The 15,661-nt window shown below is 48.2% G+C and overlaps 1 protein-coding gene across 14 annotated transcripts in view; it reads left to right on the forward strand.

Annotated features, from left to right (window-relative positions):
• LOC139267039 (uncharacterized) overlaps positions 1-15,661 on the forward strand; it is a 126,579-nt gene that overhangs the window by 21,592 nt on the left and 89,326 nt on the right. For 8 of the 14 annotated variants that reach the window (XM_070884727.1, XM_070884728.1, XM_070884729.1 and 5 more), the window contains 3 exons: positions 808-2,287; positions 5,391-5,554; positions 7,384-7,517. In XM_070884727.1, the coding sequence (XP_070740828.1) occupies positions 7,416-7,517 (102 nt within the window). In that variant the 5' untranslated portion in view covers positions 808-2,287; positions 5,391-5,554; positions 7,384-7,415. Of the gene's footprint in view, positions 1-807; positions 2,288-4,393; positions 5,328-5,390; positions 5,555-7,383; positions 7,518-15,661 lie in introns of those variants that run through there. The other 6 variants (XM_070884732.1, XM_070884730.1, XM_070884731.1 and 3 more) reach the window with 6 other exon arrangements.

The following is a 15,661-nucleotide window of genomic DNA, read 5'->3' on the forward strand; positions in this document are numbered from 1 at the left end:
AGGCGGTGAAGAAGGCAAATGGTATGTTGGCCTTCATAGCTAGGGGATTTGAGTATAGGAGCAGGGAGGTCTTACTGCAGTTGTACAGGGCCTTAGTGAGGCCTCACCTGTAATATTGTGTTCAGTTTTGGTCTCCAAATCTGAGGAATGACGTTCTTGCTATTGAGGGAGTGCAGCGAAGGTTCACCAGACTGATTCCCGGGATGGCAGGACTGACATATGAGGAGAGACTGGATCGACTGGGCCTGTATACACTGGAGTTTAGAAGGATGAGAGGGGATCTCATAGAAACGTATAAGATTCTGATGGGACTGGACAGGTTAGATGAGGGAAGAATGTTCCCGATGTTGGGGAAGTCCAGAATCAGGGGACACAGTCTAAGGATAAGGGGTAGGCCATTTGGGACTGAGATGAGGAGAAACTTCTTCATTCAGAGAGTTGTTAACCTGTGGAATTCCCTGCCGCAGAGAGTTGTTGATGCCAGTTCAGTGGATATATTCAAGAGGGAGTAAGATATGGCCCTTACGGCTAAAGGGATCAAGGGGCATGGAGAGAAAGCAGGAAAGGGGTACTGAGGGAATGATCAGCCATGATCTTATTGAATGGTGGTGCAGGCTCGAAGGGCCAAATGGCCAACTCCTGCACCTATTTTCTATGTTTCTATGTTTACTCCTTACCCTTACTTTCCAATTAAATAGTGGGAAACAAACTTCATTGTACTCTCAATTTTTAATCTCCTATTTCAATCATTTATTCCCAATCGAAATTGTACATCAATTTAATCAAAGTATTTTGTGTCTTTTTCAGCAAACAAATAGGTCACCTGTGTTGTTCTAATGTGCAGTCAGTGCTCAGTCTCTGGGATCGGACTACACCCTCTCTCTCCATCTTTCTCTGTCTCTCCCTATCTCCCCCCCCCCCCCCTCTGTCTCTCACCTCTCTGAATCTTTCCCCGACTCTCTCTATTCCTAGCTCTCTACATAAGAACATAAGAATTAGGAACAGGAGTAGGCCATCTAGCCCCTCGAGCCTGCTCCGCCATTCAACAAGATCATGGCTGATCTGGCCGTGGACACAGCTCCACTTAACCGCCCGCTCCCCATAACCCTTAATTCCCTTATTGGTTAAAAATCTATCTATCTGTGACTTGAATACATTCAATGAGCTAGCCTCAACTGCTTCCTTGGGCAGAGAATTCCACAGATTCACAACCCTCTGGGAGAAGAAATTCCTTCTCAACTCGGTTTTAAATTGGCTCCCCCGTATTTTGAGGCTGTGCCCTCTAGTTCTAGTCTCTCCTACCAGTGGAAACAACCTCTCTGCCTCTAATCTTGTCTATCCCTTTCATTATTTTAAATGTTTCTATAAGATCACCCCTCATCCTCTGAACTCCAACGAGTAAAGACCCAGTCTACTCAATCTATCATCATAAGGTAACCCTCTCATCTCTGGAATCAGCCTAGTGAATCGTCTCTGTACCCCTTCCAAAGCTAGTATATCCTTCCTTAAGTAAGGTGACCAAAACTGCACGCAGTACTCCAGGTGTGGCCTCACCAATACCCTGTACAGTTGCAGCAGGACCTCCCTGCTTTTGTACTCCATCCCTCTCGCAATGAAGGCCAACATTCCATTCGCCTTCCTGATTACCTGCTGCACCTGCAAACGAACTTTTTTGGGGATTTCATGCACAAGGACCCCCAGGTCCCTCTAATTCTTTCTCTTTCTCTCCCCTCCCCCAGTCTCTCTCTCTCACACTCCCTCTCTCTCTTTCTGCTTCTCAATCTATTTATTTCTGTTCTTATCTCTCGATCCCTATCTATTCCTTTTTCTCTCTCCCCAGTCTCTCTCTGTCTGTCTGTCTTTCACTCTCTCTCCCTCCAGTCTCTCTCTTTCTCCCCTCCAGTTTCAGTCACACTCGCTCTCTCTCTCTCTCTCTCTCTCTCTCTTTCCCCCCGACCCGGCCACCAACAGATCCCTTGACTTTCATACGGAAGTATGTCCCAACTGGATACTGCACATGCACATCTGCGGTATTCCACAATAAGCTCAGAGGCGACAAAGACAAATAATCAGAGCGTGGCGGATCCTCCCGGTGTCCTGCTGAAAGATCAGGGGAGAAAACCAAACCCCTCCCGGCGTTATACAGCCACCCATCAACCATCAGAACACACAATTCAAGAGCTGCCATTGGGATTGGCTCTGTGGTCGCAAGACTCAAAAACAATGCTGTGTGGATTCCAGGAGCCATTGTATATTGGGCCCTAGCCCAGTTCAAGCTGCTGTCCAGGTCTGTGTGCGGCATTTCAATTGAATTGCGCAGGAGTTCAGGGATTAGTGCAATACTTGGAGGGAACAGTGGTCTCAGGTGGAGAGAGCTCCTGAGTACTGGGACTGTCCAATAGAGACCCGGTATTGAGGACTGTGAGGTGGATAGAGGCACTGACTCGGGGTGGTCTTCCTGAGAATACTGCAGCAAGAGGTCACCCCGGGTAGGGCGGGGGTCAGAGGCAGGTGGGGCACAGGAATAGGAGAGCGATACTGATGGGAGATTCTATAGTCAGGGGAATTAGACGGCCTTTTCTGCAGCCCTGAGCAGGGCCCGAATGATAAGTTGCCGCCATGGTGCCAGAGGGATGAACATCCGAGAATAGGTGGGACCATCTATGGGAAGGGAAAATAAAGCACAAAATGCCATGGTCGGAACCAGTAACACGTTTATAGAGGAAATATTAAGACTGAGGCACTAGACGAAAAGACAGGGCCTCATTGTGATGGTCTCCGGATGGGTTTGCACTGGGCTGCTTATGGAGGGAAATGTGAGGCAGGTCAATGTGGGGCTGGAGGAGGAGGGAGGGGCTCACGTTCTTGTGGCACTAGAGTGAGTTCAGGGAGAAGGGAAGGGACGGCCGCAACCTGAACCCATCAATAACAACGGTTTTACAGAGCGGGTGAATGGAGCAGTGGGAAGTGTATCAGCTGATGTGACTGGAGGGTGGGAAATATGGCGATATGACATTCGAGAGAATTAATATAACAGTTGGGACAGAAAGTTCCATGATTTTGACCCAGCGACGATGACGGAACAGCGTTTATATATCCCTGTCGGGATGGCATGACTTGGAGGCAATGATGTTCCTATGCAGCGGCTGTCATTATACTTCTGGGTGCAGTGATCTATAAACTATAGGACAGGGCTTGGGTTTGCATAGGACTTGCAGCAAAATGATCCTGATTCTTACATTTTGAGGGGAGTGAACAATAGTTGTGGATTTCAGTATTAGTGTTCTGTGACAGTGCCAGAACGTAAGGATGTTCCCGGGAGTTATGTTAAGATAGAATCACGGTTGTCAGTGGCCTTTGCAGACTATGGAGCAGTGGAGATGAGGCTGTGGTGTGAGCAAACCCCTGGAAACTATGTCAAGGTTGAATTATTGAATATTTACAGTTCCAAGGCACTGTGGCGGAGCGGACCTGGGATTGGTGCAAGGAGCTGTCACTCTGCTGTGTGCAGCCAATAGGCCGGGAGGACTCAGCCAGGGTTCGCGCTGTGTGGTCGCAGTGCGCATGCTCGGTGCGGCCCCGCCCACCCGAGTCCCCGGATGCAGCGCGGTTTGCTGCGAACAGCGGTTGGACAATGTGTGGGAACCGGGGCCGAGCGCTCGGGCTCAGTGTCCGGGTTAATGGCCGAGCGCTGCTCCTCCCTCTGGGGCTCTCTCGCTCACTTCCCGGTGTGAGCCCCCGGCAGTGTCCCCCCCGCGGGGGGTCCGGGTATCCCGCGGGCCGGCGGGCGGGCTCTGCGTGGTGTGTGCCGCGGGCCGGTGTGAGAGTGACGGGCAGGCACAGGATGGTTGCCCGGGTTACGGGGGCGGGGCCGGTGTGAGAGTGACGGGCAGGCACAGGATGGTTGCCCGGGTTACGGGGGCGGGGCTGTGACCTCACACGGTGGGCGGTCCCTCTGTCAGACAGGAATTGAGAGCGAGTTGGATGTCCCATTGTTGTCTGTCCGGACACAGAGAGAGCCCCAGACAGTGGGAGGGGGAGTGGGAGTGGGGGAGGGAGTGGGGAGGGGGAGTGAGTGGGGGTGGGAGAGGGAGGAGGAGGGGGAGTGGGAGGGAGAGTGGGGGAGGGGGTGGGAGAGGGAGGAGGAGGGGGAGTGGGGGAGGGGGTGGGAGAGGGAGGAGGAGGGGGAGTGGGAGGGAGAGTGGGGGAGTGGGGAGAGGGAGGGGGAGGGGGTGGGAGAGGGAGGAGGTGGGGGAGTGGGAGGGAGAGTGGGGGAGTGGGGAGAGGGGGAGGGAGAGTGGGGAGAGGGAGGGGGAGGGAGGGGGAGGGGGGAGGGAGTGGGAGAGGGGGGGAGGGGAGGGCCCTTGTTAATCAGTGTTATTAAAGCTGGCCCACGCTCCCGGGAAGTTGCTGAGTGTCTGGGCTGCATATATTGTCTGTCAGCTCTCTCTGCCTGAGGTGTCACTGGGAGAAAGCAAAACCCGAGGGACAGACAGACAGGTGGAGGCTGGGCCGGTGTGTCCTGGATGGGCTTCAGCCAGGAATAGAAAGGAATGGGCAGTGATTGTAGATAGCGGATGCTGGCCTTCATAGCGAGGGGATTTGAGTACAGGAGCAAGGATGTCTTACTACAGTTGTACAAGGCCTTGGTGAGGCCACACCTGGAGTATTGTGTACAGATTTGGTCTCCTAACCTGAGGAAGGACATTCTTGCTATTGAGGGAGTGCAGCGAAGGTTCACCAGACTGAGTCCAGGGATGACAGGATTGACATATGAGGAAAGACTGGATCGACTGGGCTTATCCTCACTGGAGTTTAGAAGAATGAGAGGGGATCTCATAGAAACATATAAGATTCTGACGGGACTGGACAGGTGAGATGCAGGAAGAATGTTCCCGATGTTGGGGAAGTCCAGAACCGGGGGTCTAAGGATAAGGGGTAAGCCATTTAGGACCGAGATGAGGAGAAACTTCTTCACTCAGAGAATTGTGAACCTGTGGAATTTTCTGCCGCAGAAAGTTGTTGAGGCCAATTCATTGGATATATTCAAAAGGGAGTTAAATATGGCCCTTTGGGCTAAAGGGATCAAGGGGTATGGAGAGAAGGCAGGAAAGGGGTACTGAGGTGAATGATCAGCCATGAACTTATTGAATGGCGGTGCAGGCTAGTAGGGCCGAATGGCCTACTCCTGCACCTATTTTCTATGTTTCTATCTTTAATATGTGACCTACTCCTGGAAAATGCACGGCCGGTATATGAGGAGTCTCTAACCGCGGAATATGGAATTATTTTTACATCAATGTTTTGTTTCGACCAGTAACTACAGGGTAGGTTAACATCGCACTCTATTTCACACCGATAATATTGTTCTCATTTTCTGTCCTGATTAGATGTCCCGGTGAATGTAGGAGTGCTTGAGAAAATTCCAGCTGTGGACCTAACAGGGATTGTAGACTGAGGAACAACACCAGGTGAACCAGCCCGGGATTGTGAGAGCACCAAATAGAGAAAATTATTGATTCAAAGAGCTTCCATACATCGATAGGGGCGAAAGGTCAGAGAGAGTCCCATTTACTCAGATACACACTGGTCCTGGGGATAGACTGGGGAAAAAGGTCAGAGGGAGTCCCAATCCACGTCACTATCAATATTTATCTAATTTCCTGTCTCGCATAATTAGATCTTGGGTAAATGATGAAGTGAAAGGTCTACAGCTGGAAATGAACAGGGGTTGCAGACTGAGGAACAACAGCAGGTGAACCATCTGTTGCTGAAACCCTTATCCATGCCTTTGCTACCTCTAGACTTGACTATTCCAACGTTCTTCTGGCTGGCCTCCCTTCTTACACCCTCCATAAACTTGCACTCATCCAAAACCCTGTTGCTCATTTCCTAACTCCTCACAAATTAATGCCAGAGAATAACTTCAACTTCTGTTTGGAGAAATTACTGATCCGAGACTGAATCGCTTGCATTTCCACAGTGGGGAAAGGAAAGGACGCTGACAGTTAACGTGCATGAGCGTGTGACTGCACACACACAAGTGGAGAATTGTGATTATAAAACATCAGCTAACTCTACTAATTATATATTTATGGTGTCTTGAGATTGTAAGACATCTAAAGATAATGAAACAAATTAATATTATGTATCCCCTGACTGTGAAGGTACACAATTCATTCTACATTAGTATTATCAATGGGAAATGTCCTCGCCCCCTAAAGTGCTCATTTATCATCATCATAGGCAGTCCATCAGAATCGAGGAAAACTTGCTTCCACTCTAAAAGTGAGTCCTTAGGTGACTGAACAGTCCAATATGAGAACCACAGTTCCTGTCACTGGTGGGACAGACAGTGGTTGAGGGAAGGGTTGGGTGGGACAGCTTTCCTGCATTCTCCTTCCCCTGCCTGCGATTGGTTTCTGCACGCTCTCGCCAATGAGACTCGAGGTGCTCAGCGGCCTCCCGGATGCACTTCCTCCACTTAGGGCGGTCTTTGGCCAGGGACTCCCAGGTGTCCGTGAGGATGTTGCATTTCATCAAGGAGGCTTTGAGGGTGTCCTTGAAACGTTTCCTCCGTCCACCTTGGGCTTGTTTGCCGTGAAGGAGTTCCGAGTAGAGCGCTTGCTTTGGGAGTCTTGTGTCAGGCATGTGAACAATGTGGCCCTGCCCAGCGGAGTTCATTAGACAGATGCTGACACCATGAGATATGGTCAATATATTCAAATAGAAGCAGCAGCCAGGTCACATCTCCCTGAACACACGGACAATGTCACTGCCCATAGAGACCAGAGGAATTACACCCAGCTATATGTTGTGTATGTGGATAGATATAATATTCATAAAATGCCATCATTTAATATCACAGCTCAAAAATATTAAACACAAATCTGTGAATAAAAATACCGCCGTTAAATGGCGGAGCAGGTTTGAGTGGCCAGATGGCCTACTCCTGCTCCTATTTCTTACGTTCTTATGCCAGACTATGTAAAACTGAGTAAAGGATCATTTAATTCATCAATGATCACCCGCTCCACATTTCCCTGCTGAATATTCCCTACCTCAGGATTAAGGCTGGTTTGGGCCTGCTTGTGAGTAAATCTCACCAATTGGTGCTCCCAGTGCGCAGTCTCGGCCGACGGGAGCCCGTCTGGAACTGGGTTGTGGAGATCAGCGGGACTCACTGGATTTACTGGGCAGCTGTCTGTGTCACACCTGATGTGGAGAGTTCATCGTAACACTCGGGAAATGCTCGATCCCAGAGCTAACCGCTGTTGTACTGATGGGTGAGGAGGGATTGATATCATGCTTAACAAGTCAATGTCCTCCTTCTCATTTTAATATCTTCTTCTAACCCTGCTATTAATATTATATTTATTACAGAGCATCAGAATCTGGGAACGCCTGTCACCACTATGGCTGAAGGTCCAAACAGGGGAGAAGATCCAACATCTTCAACATCTTCAACAAGAATGAGAATGGACACAGCTAGGTTCACATCACCACTCCCAGAGCAGGTACATTACGGGTTATATACGGAGTAAAACTCCCTCTACACTGTCCCATCAAACATTCCCAGGTCAGGTACAGCACGGGGTTAGATACAGAGTAAAGCTCCCTCTACACTTGTCCCATCAAACACTCCAGGGCAGGTACAGCACGGGGTTAGATACAGAGTAAAGCTCCCTCTACACTGTCCCATCAAACACTCCCAGGGCAGGTACAGCACGGGGTTAGATACAGAGTAAAGCTCCCTCTACACTGTCCAATCAAACACTCCCAGGGCAGGTACAGCACGGGGTTAGATACAGAGTAAAGTTCCCTCTACACTGTCCCATCAAACACTCCCAGGGCAGGTACAGCACGGAGTTAGATACAGAGTAAAGCTCCCTCTACACTATCCCATCAAACACTCCCAGGGCAGGTACAGCACGGGGTTAGATACAGAGTAAAGTTCCCTCTACACTGTCCCATCAAACACTCCCAGGGCAGGTACAGCACGGGGTTAGATACAGAGTAAAGCTCCCTCTGCACTGTCGCATCAAACAGCCCCAGGGCAGGTACTGCATGGGTTAGATATAGGGTAAAGCTCACTCAATGCAGTCAAACCAAACAACCCCAGGGTAGTTGCAGCCTGGGTTAGATACAGAGTTAAGCTCCCTCTACACTGTCCGATCAATCACTCCCAGGGCAGGTACAGCTCGGGTTAGATACAGAGTAAAACTCATTTTGCACTGTCCCATCAAATATTTCCAGTGATCTACAGCTTGGGTTAGATACAGAGTAATACTCCCTGTACACTGTCCCATCAAAATTCCAAGGGCAGGTACAGCACGGGTTACATACAGATTAAAGCTCCTCTATGCTGTCCCATCAAAGACATCCAGGGCAGGTACAGTTCCGTTTGGATACAGAATAAAGCTCCCTCTACACTGTCCTATCATACACTCCCATGGCAGGAACAGCTCGGGTTAGGTACAGAGCAAAGCTCCGTCTACACTTTACCATGAATCATTCCAAGACCAGGTACAGCACGGGTTAGATACAGAGTAAAGCTCCCTCGATGCTAGCCCATCAAACAATCCCAGGTTACCTACTGCGAGGGGTCCATACATAGTTAGGCTCCATCTACACTGTCCCAACAAATACTCCCAATACAGGTACAACATGGGTTAGATACAGAGTAAAGTTCCCTCTACACTGAGCCATCAATCACTCCCACGGCCGGTACAGCTCGGGTAAGATACAGAGTAAAGTTCCTCTGTATTGTCCCATCAAATACTCCCAGAACAGGCACGGCATGGATTAGCTACAGAGTAAAGCTCCCTTTACACTGTCCCATCAATCACTCCCAGGGCAGATACAGCACGAGTTAGATATAGAGTAAAGCTCCCTCTACACTGTCTCATCAAACACTCCCAGGGCAGGTACAGGGGGTTAGATACAGAGTAAAGCTCCCTTTACACTGTCCCATCAATCACTCCCAGGACAGGTACAGCACAGGTTAGATACAGAGTAAAGCTCCCTCTACACTGCCCCATCAAACATTCCCAGCACTGGTACAGCACGAGTTAGTTTCACAGTAAACCTCCATCTGCATTGTCCCATCAAATACTCCCAGGACAGGCACAGCACGTATTAGATACAGGAGTAAAACTCCATCTACTCTATTCCATGAAACAGTCAAGAGTTGAGTATGACACGGCAAAGATACAGAGTAATACTCCCTCTACACTGTCCCATCCAACACTCCACAGCCGGTACGGTTTGCGTTAGATACAGAGTAAAGCTACTCTCTGCAATGTCCATCAAATACTCTTAGGACAGGCACAGCATGGAATAGATATAGAGTAAAGCTCCCTCTAGGTCGGGATAAATGGTTCATTCTCTGGTTGGCAACCAGTAACTAGTGGGGTGCTGCAGGGAACAGTGCTGGGACCCCAACTATTTACAATCTATATTAACGACTTGGAAGAAAGGACCGAGTGATTTTCCTCAGCAAAGTTTGCTGACAAGACAAAAATGGGAGGAAAAGCAATGTGTGAGGAGGACACACAGAATCTGCAAAAGGACATAGACAGACTAAGTGAGTGGGCAAAAATTTGGCAGATGGAGTATAATGTTGGAAAGTGTGAGGTCATGCACTTTGGCAGAAAAAAAATCAAAGAGCAAGTTATTATTTAAATGGAGAAAGATTGCAAAGTACAGCGGGACCTGGGGGTACTTGTGCATGAAACACAAAAGGATAGTATGCAGGTACAGCAAGTGATCAGGAAGGTCAATGGTATCTTGGCCTTTATTACAAAGGGGATGCAGTATAAAAGCAGGGAAGTCTTGCTACAGTTATATAAGGATTGGTGAGGCCACACCTGGAATACTGCGTGCAGTTTTGGTTTCCATATTTACCAAAGGATATACTTGCCTTGGAGGCAGTTCAGAGAAGGTTCACTAGGTTGATTCCAGAGATGAGGGGGTTGACTTATGAGGAAAGGTTGAGTAGGTTGGGCCTTTACTCATTGGAATTCAGAAGAATGAGAGGTGATCTTATCGAAACGTATAAGATTATGAGGGGGCTTGACAAGGTGGATGCAGAGAGGATGTTTCCACTGATGGGAGAGACTAGAACTAGAGGGCGTGATCTTAGAATAAGCGGCCGCCCATTTAGAACAGAGATGAGGAGAAATTTCTTCTGAGGGTTGTAAATCTGTGGCATTCACTGCCTCAGAGAGTTGTGGAAGCTGGGACATTGAATAAATTTAAGACAGAAATAGACAGTTTCTTAAATAATAGGAAGTGGGCAGGGAAGAGGAGCGGAGTCCATGATCGTATTAAATGGCGGAGCAGGCTCGAGGGGCCGTATGGCCTACTCTTGTTCCTATTTCTTATGTTCTTATTACACTGTCCCATCAACCACTCCCAGAGCAAGTACAGCATGGATTAGATATAGAGTTCAACTCCCTCAACACTGTTCCGTCAATCACTCCCACGGCTTGTACAGCTGGGGTTAGATACAGATTAAGCTCCCTCTACACTGTCCCATCAAATATTTCCAGGACGTCTGCAGCACAGGATAGACACAGAGTAAAGCTCACTCTACACTGTCCCGTCAGACACGCTCACGGCAGGAACAGCTCTGGTTAGATACAGAGCAAACTCCGTCTACACTTTACTATGAATCACTCCCAGACCAGGTATAGCACGGTTTAGATACAGAGTAAAGAACATAAGAAATAGGAGCAGGAGTAGGACATACGGCCCCTCGAACCTTCTCCATCATTTAATACGATCATGGCTGATCCGATCATGGACTCGGGTCCACTTCCCTGCCCACACCCCATAACCCCTTATTCCCTTATCGGTTAAGAAACTGTCTATCTCTGTCGTAAATTTATTCAATGACCCAGCTTCCACAGCTCTCACAAACTGTATGCAGTATTCCAGTTGTGGCCTCACCAGCACCCTGTATAACTGTAGCAAGACTTCCCTGCTTTTATACTCCATCCCTTTTGCAATAAAGCTCCGTCTACACTGTCCCATCAAACACTCCCAGTACAGGTACAACATGGGTTAAATACAGAATAATGCTCCCTCAAACGTAGTAATCTCAGGATTGCTACCAGTGCCACGTGCTAGTCAGAGTAGGAATCGCAGGATAGCTCAGATGAATACGTGGCTTGAGGAGTGGTACAAAAGGTAGGGATTCAAATTCCTGGGACATTGGAACCAGTTCTGGTGAAGGTGGGACCAGTACAAACTGGACGGTTTGCACCTGGGCAGGACCGGAACCAAAGTCCTTGGGGGAGTGTTTGCTCATGCTGTTGGGGAGGAGTTAAACTAATATGGCAGGGGGATGGGAACCTATGCAGGGAGACAGAAGGATGTAGAATGGGGACAGAAGCAAAAGATAGAAAGAAGAAAAGTAAAAGTGGAGGGCAGAGAAACCTAAGGCAAAAAGGGCCACATTACAGCAAAAGTCTAAAGAGGCAAAGTGTGTTAGAAAGACAAGCCTGAAGGCTCTGTGCCTCAATGCGAGGAGTATTCGGAATAAGGTGGACGAATTAACTGCGCAGATAGCAGTTAACTGGTATGATGTAATTGGCATCACAGAGACATGGCTCCAGGGTGACCAAGGCTGGGAACTCAACATCCAGGGGTATTCAACATTTAGGAAGGATAGACAGAAAGGAAAAGGAGGTGGGGTGGCATTGTTAGGTAAAGAGGAAATTATCTCTTTGGACATTTGCTTCGATGATGTGGAATTGGTATGGGTGGAGCTGCGGAATACCAAAGAGCAGGAAACACTAGTGGGAGTTGTGTACAGGCCACCAAACAATAGTAGTGAGGTTGGGGACAGCATCAAACAAGAAATTAGGGATGCGTGCAAAAAAGGTACAGCAGTTATCATGGGCGACTTTAATCTACACATTGATTGGGCTAACCAAACTGGTAGCAATGCGGTGGAGGAGGATTTCCTGGAGTGTATTAGGGATGGTTTTCTCGACCAATATGTCGAGGAACCAACTAGGGAGCTGGCCATCCTAGACTGGGTGATATGTAATGAGAAAGGACTAATTAGCAATCTTGTTGTGCAAGGCCCCTTGGGGAAGAGTGACCATAACATGGTAGAATTCTTTATTAAGATGGAGGGTGACACAGTTAATTCAGAGACTAGGATTCTGAACTTAGGGAAAGGTAAATTCGATGGTTTGAGGTGTGAATTGGCTAGAATAGACTGGCAAATGATACGTAAAGGGTTGACGGTGGATAGGCAATGGCAAACATTTAAAGATCACATGGCTGAACTTCAGCAATTGTACATCCCTGTCTGGAGTAAAAATAAAACGGGGAAGGTGGCTCAACCGTGGCTAACAAAGGAAATTGAGGATAGTGTTAAAGCCAAGGAAGAGGCATTTAATTGGCCAGAAAAAGCAGCAAACCTGAGGACTGGGAGAAATTTAGAATTCAGTAGAGGAGGACAAAGGGTTTAATTAAGAGGGGGAAATAGAGTACGAGAATAAGCTTGTCAGGAACATAAAAACTGACTGGAAAAGCTTCTATAGATATGTGAAGAGAAAAAGATTAGTGAAGACAAACGTAGGTCCCTTGCAGTCAGATTCAGGTGAATTTATAATGGGGAACAGAGAAATGGCAGACCAATTGAACAAATACTTTGGTTCTGTCTTCACGAAGGAAGACACAAATAACCTTCTGGAAGTACTAGGCGACCGAGGGTCTAGTGAGAAGGAGGAACGGAAGGAAATTATTAGGCGGGAAATTGTGTTAGGGAAATTGATGGGATTGAAGGCCGATAAATCCCCGGGGCCTAATAGTCTGCATCCCAGAGTACTTAAGAAAGTGGCCTTAGAAATAGTGGAAGCATTGGTGATCATTTTCCAACAGTCTATCAACTCTGGGTCAGTTCCTATGGACTGGAGGGTAGCTAATGTAACACCACTTTTTAAAAAGGGAGGGAGCGAGAAAGCGGGTAATTATATACCGGTTAGCCTGACATCAGTAGTGGGGAAAATGTTGGAATCAATTATTAAGGATGAAATAGCAGCACATTTGGAAAGCAGTGACCAGATCAGTCCAAGTCAGCATGGATTTATGAAGGGGAAATCATGCTTGACAAATCTGGAATTATTTGAGGATGTAACGAGTAGAATGGACAAGGGAGAACCAGTGGATGTGGTGTATTTGGACTTTCAAAAGGCTTTTGACAAGGTCCCACACAAGAGATTGGTGTGCAAAATCAAAGCACATGGTATTGGGGTTAATGTACTGACGTAGATAGAGAACTGGTTGTCAGACAGGAAGCAGAGAGTCGGGATAAACGGGTCCTTTTCAGAATGGCAGGCAGTGACTAGTGGAGTGCCGCAGGGCTCAGTGCTGGGACCCCAGCTCTTTACAATGTATATTAATGATTTAGATGAAGGAATTGAGTGTAATATCTCTAAGTTTGCAGATGACACTAAACTGGGTGGCGATGTGAGTTGTGAGGAGGACGCTAAGAGGCTGCAGGGTGACTTGGACAGGTTAGGTGAGTGGGCAAATGCATGGCAGATGCAATATAATGTGGATAAATGTGAGGTTATACACTTTTGGGGCACAAACGCGAAGACAGACTATTATCTGAATGTCGGCAGACAAGGAAAAGGGGAGGTGCAACGAGACCTGGGTGTCATGGTTCATCCGTCATTGAAAGTTGGCATACAGGTACAGCAGGCGGTGAAGAAGGCAAATGATATGTTGGCCTTCGTAGCTAGGAGATTTGAGTACAGGAGCAGGGAGGTCTTACTGCAGTTGTGCAGGGCCTTGGTGAGGTCTCACCTGGAATATTGTGTTCAGTTTTGGTCTCTTAATCTGAGGAAGGACGTTCTTGCTATTGAGGGAGTGCAGCGAAGGTTCACCAGACTGATTCCCAGGATGGCTGGACTGACATATGAGGAGAGACTGGATCAACTGGGCCTTTATTCACTGGAGTTTAGAAGGATGAGAGGGGATCTCATAGAAACATAAGATTATGATGGGACTGGACAGGTTAGATGCGGGAAGAATGTTCCCGATGTTGGGGAAGTCCAAAACCAGGGGACACAGTCTTAGGATAAGGGGTAGGCCATTTAGGACTGAGATGAGGAGAAACTTCTTCACTCAGAGAGTTGTTAACCTGTGGAATTCCCTGCCGCAGAGAGTTGTTGATGCCAGTTCATTGGATATATTCAAGAGGACGTTAGATATGGCCCTTACGGCTAAGGGGATCAAGGGGTATAGGGAGAAAGCAGGAAAGGGGTACTGACGGAATGATCAGCCATGATCTTATTGAATGGTGGTGCAGGCTTGAAGGACCGAATAGCCTACTCCTGCACCTATTTTCTATGTTTCTATGTACTCTGACCCAACAAACCGTATCGAGTCGGGTACAGCATGTGTTCGATACAGAGTAAAGCTCCCTCTACACTGTCCCATCAAACACTCCCAGGGCAGCTACAGCACGAGTTAGATACAGAGTAAAGCTCCCTCTACACTGTCCCATCAAACACTCCCAGGGCAGGTACAGGGGGTTAGATACAGAGTAAAGCTCCCTCTACACTGTCCCATCAAACACTCCCAGGGCAGGTACAGGGGGTTAGATACAGAGTAAAGCTCCCTCTACACTGTCCCATCAAACACTCCCAGGGCAGGTACAGGGGGTTAGATACAGAGTAAAGCTCCCTCTACACTGTCCCATCAAACAATCCCAGGGCAGGTACAGGGGGTTAGATACAGAGTAAAGCTCCCTCTACACTGTCCCATCAAACACTCCCAGGGCAGGTACAGGGGGTTAGATACAGAGTAAAGCTCCCTCTACACTGTCCCATCAAACACTCCCAGGGCAGGTACAGCACGAGTTAGATACAGAGTAAAGCTCCCTCTACACTGTCCCATCAAACACTCCCAGGGCAGGTACAGCACGAGTTAGATACAGAGTAAAGCTCCCTCTACACTGTCCCATCAAACACTCCCAGGGCAGGTACAGGGGGTTAGATACAGAGTAAAGCTCCCTCTACACTGTCCCATCAAACACTCCCAGGGCAGGTACAGCACGGGGTTAGATACAGAGTAAAGCTCCCTCTACACTGTCGCACCAAATACTCCCAGTCGGCTACAGCATGGTTTAAATACAGACTAAAGCTCCCTGAATACTGTATTTAACCACTGCTTCATCTGCCCCGCAACGTTTGATGGGACAGAGTAAAGCTCTCTCTGCATTGTCCCATCAAACATTTCCAAATACGCACAGCAGGGGTTACATCCTGAGTGAAGCTCCCTCTACAATGTCCCATTTAACAATTCAAGGGCACCTACTGCAAGGGTTACATACAGAGTAAAGCTACCATTGCACTGTCCCATGAAACATTCCCAAACACTTACATCAGGGGTTACATCCTGAGTAAAGCTCCCTCTACAATGTCCCATTAAACAATCCAAGGGCACCTGCCGCATGGGTTACATACATAGTAAGGCTCCCTGGTTTAGTCCTCGATGTGATTAACAGCAGAATCCAACCAATGCAGTCACGTGTGAACTCGCTGGTGTATCAGCAGGTGGGATGACCGAGTGAATCCCTTCCCACACTCAGAGCAGGTGAATGGCCTCTCCCCAGTGTGAACTCGCTGGTGTA

The sequence above is a fragment of the Pristiophorus japonicus genome, chromosome 7 (assembly GCF_044704955.1).
Source record: "Pristiophorus japonicus isolate sPriJap1 chromosome 7, sPriJap1.hap1, whole genome shotgun sequence".
Lineage (NCBI taxonomy): Eukaryota > Metazoa > Chordata > Chondrichthyes > Pristiophoridae > Pristiophorus > Pristiophorus japonicus.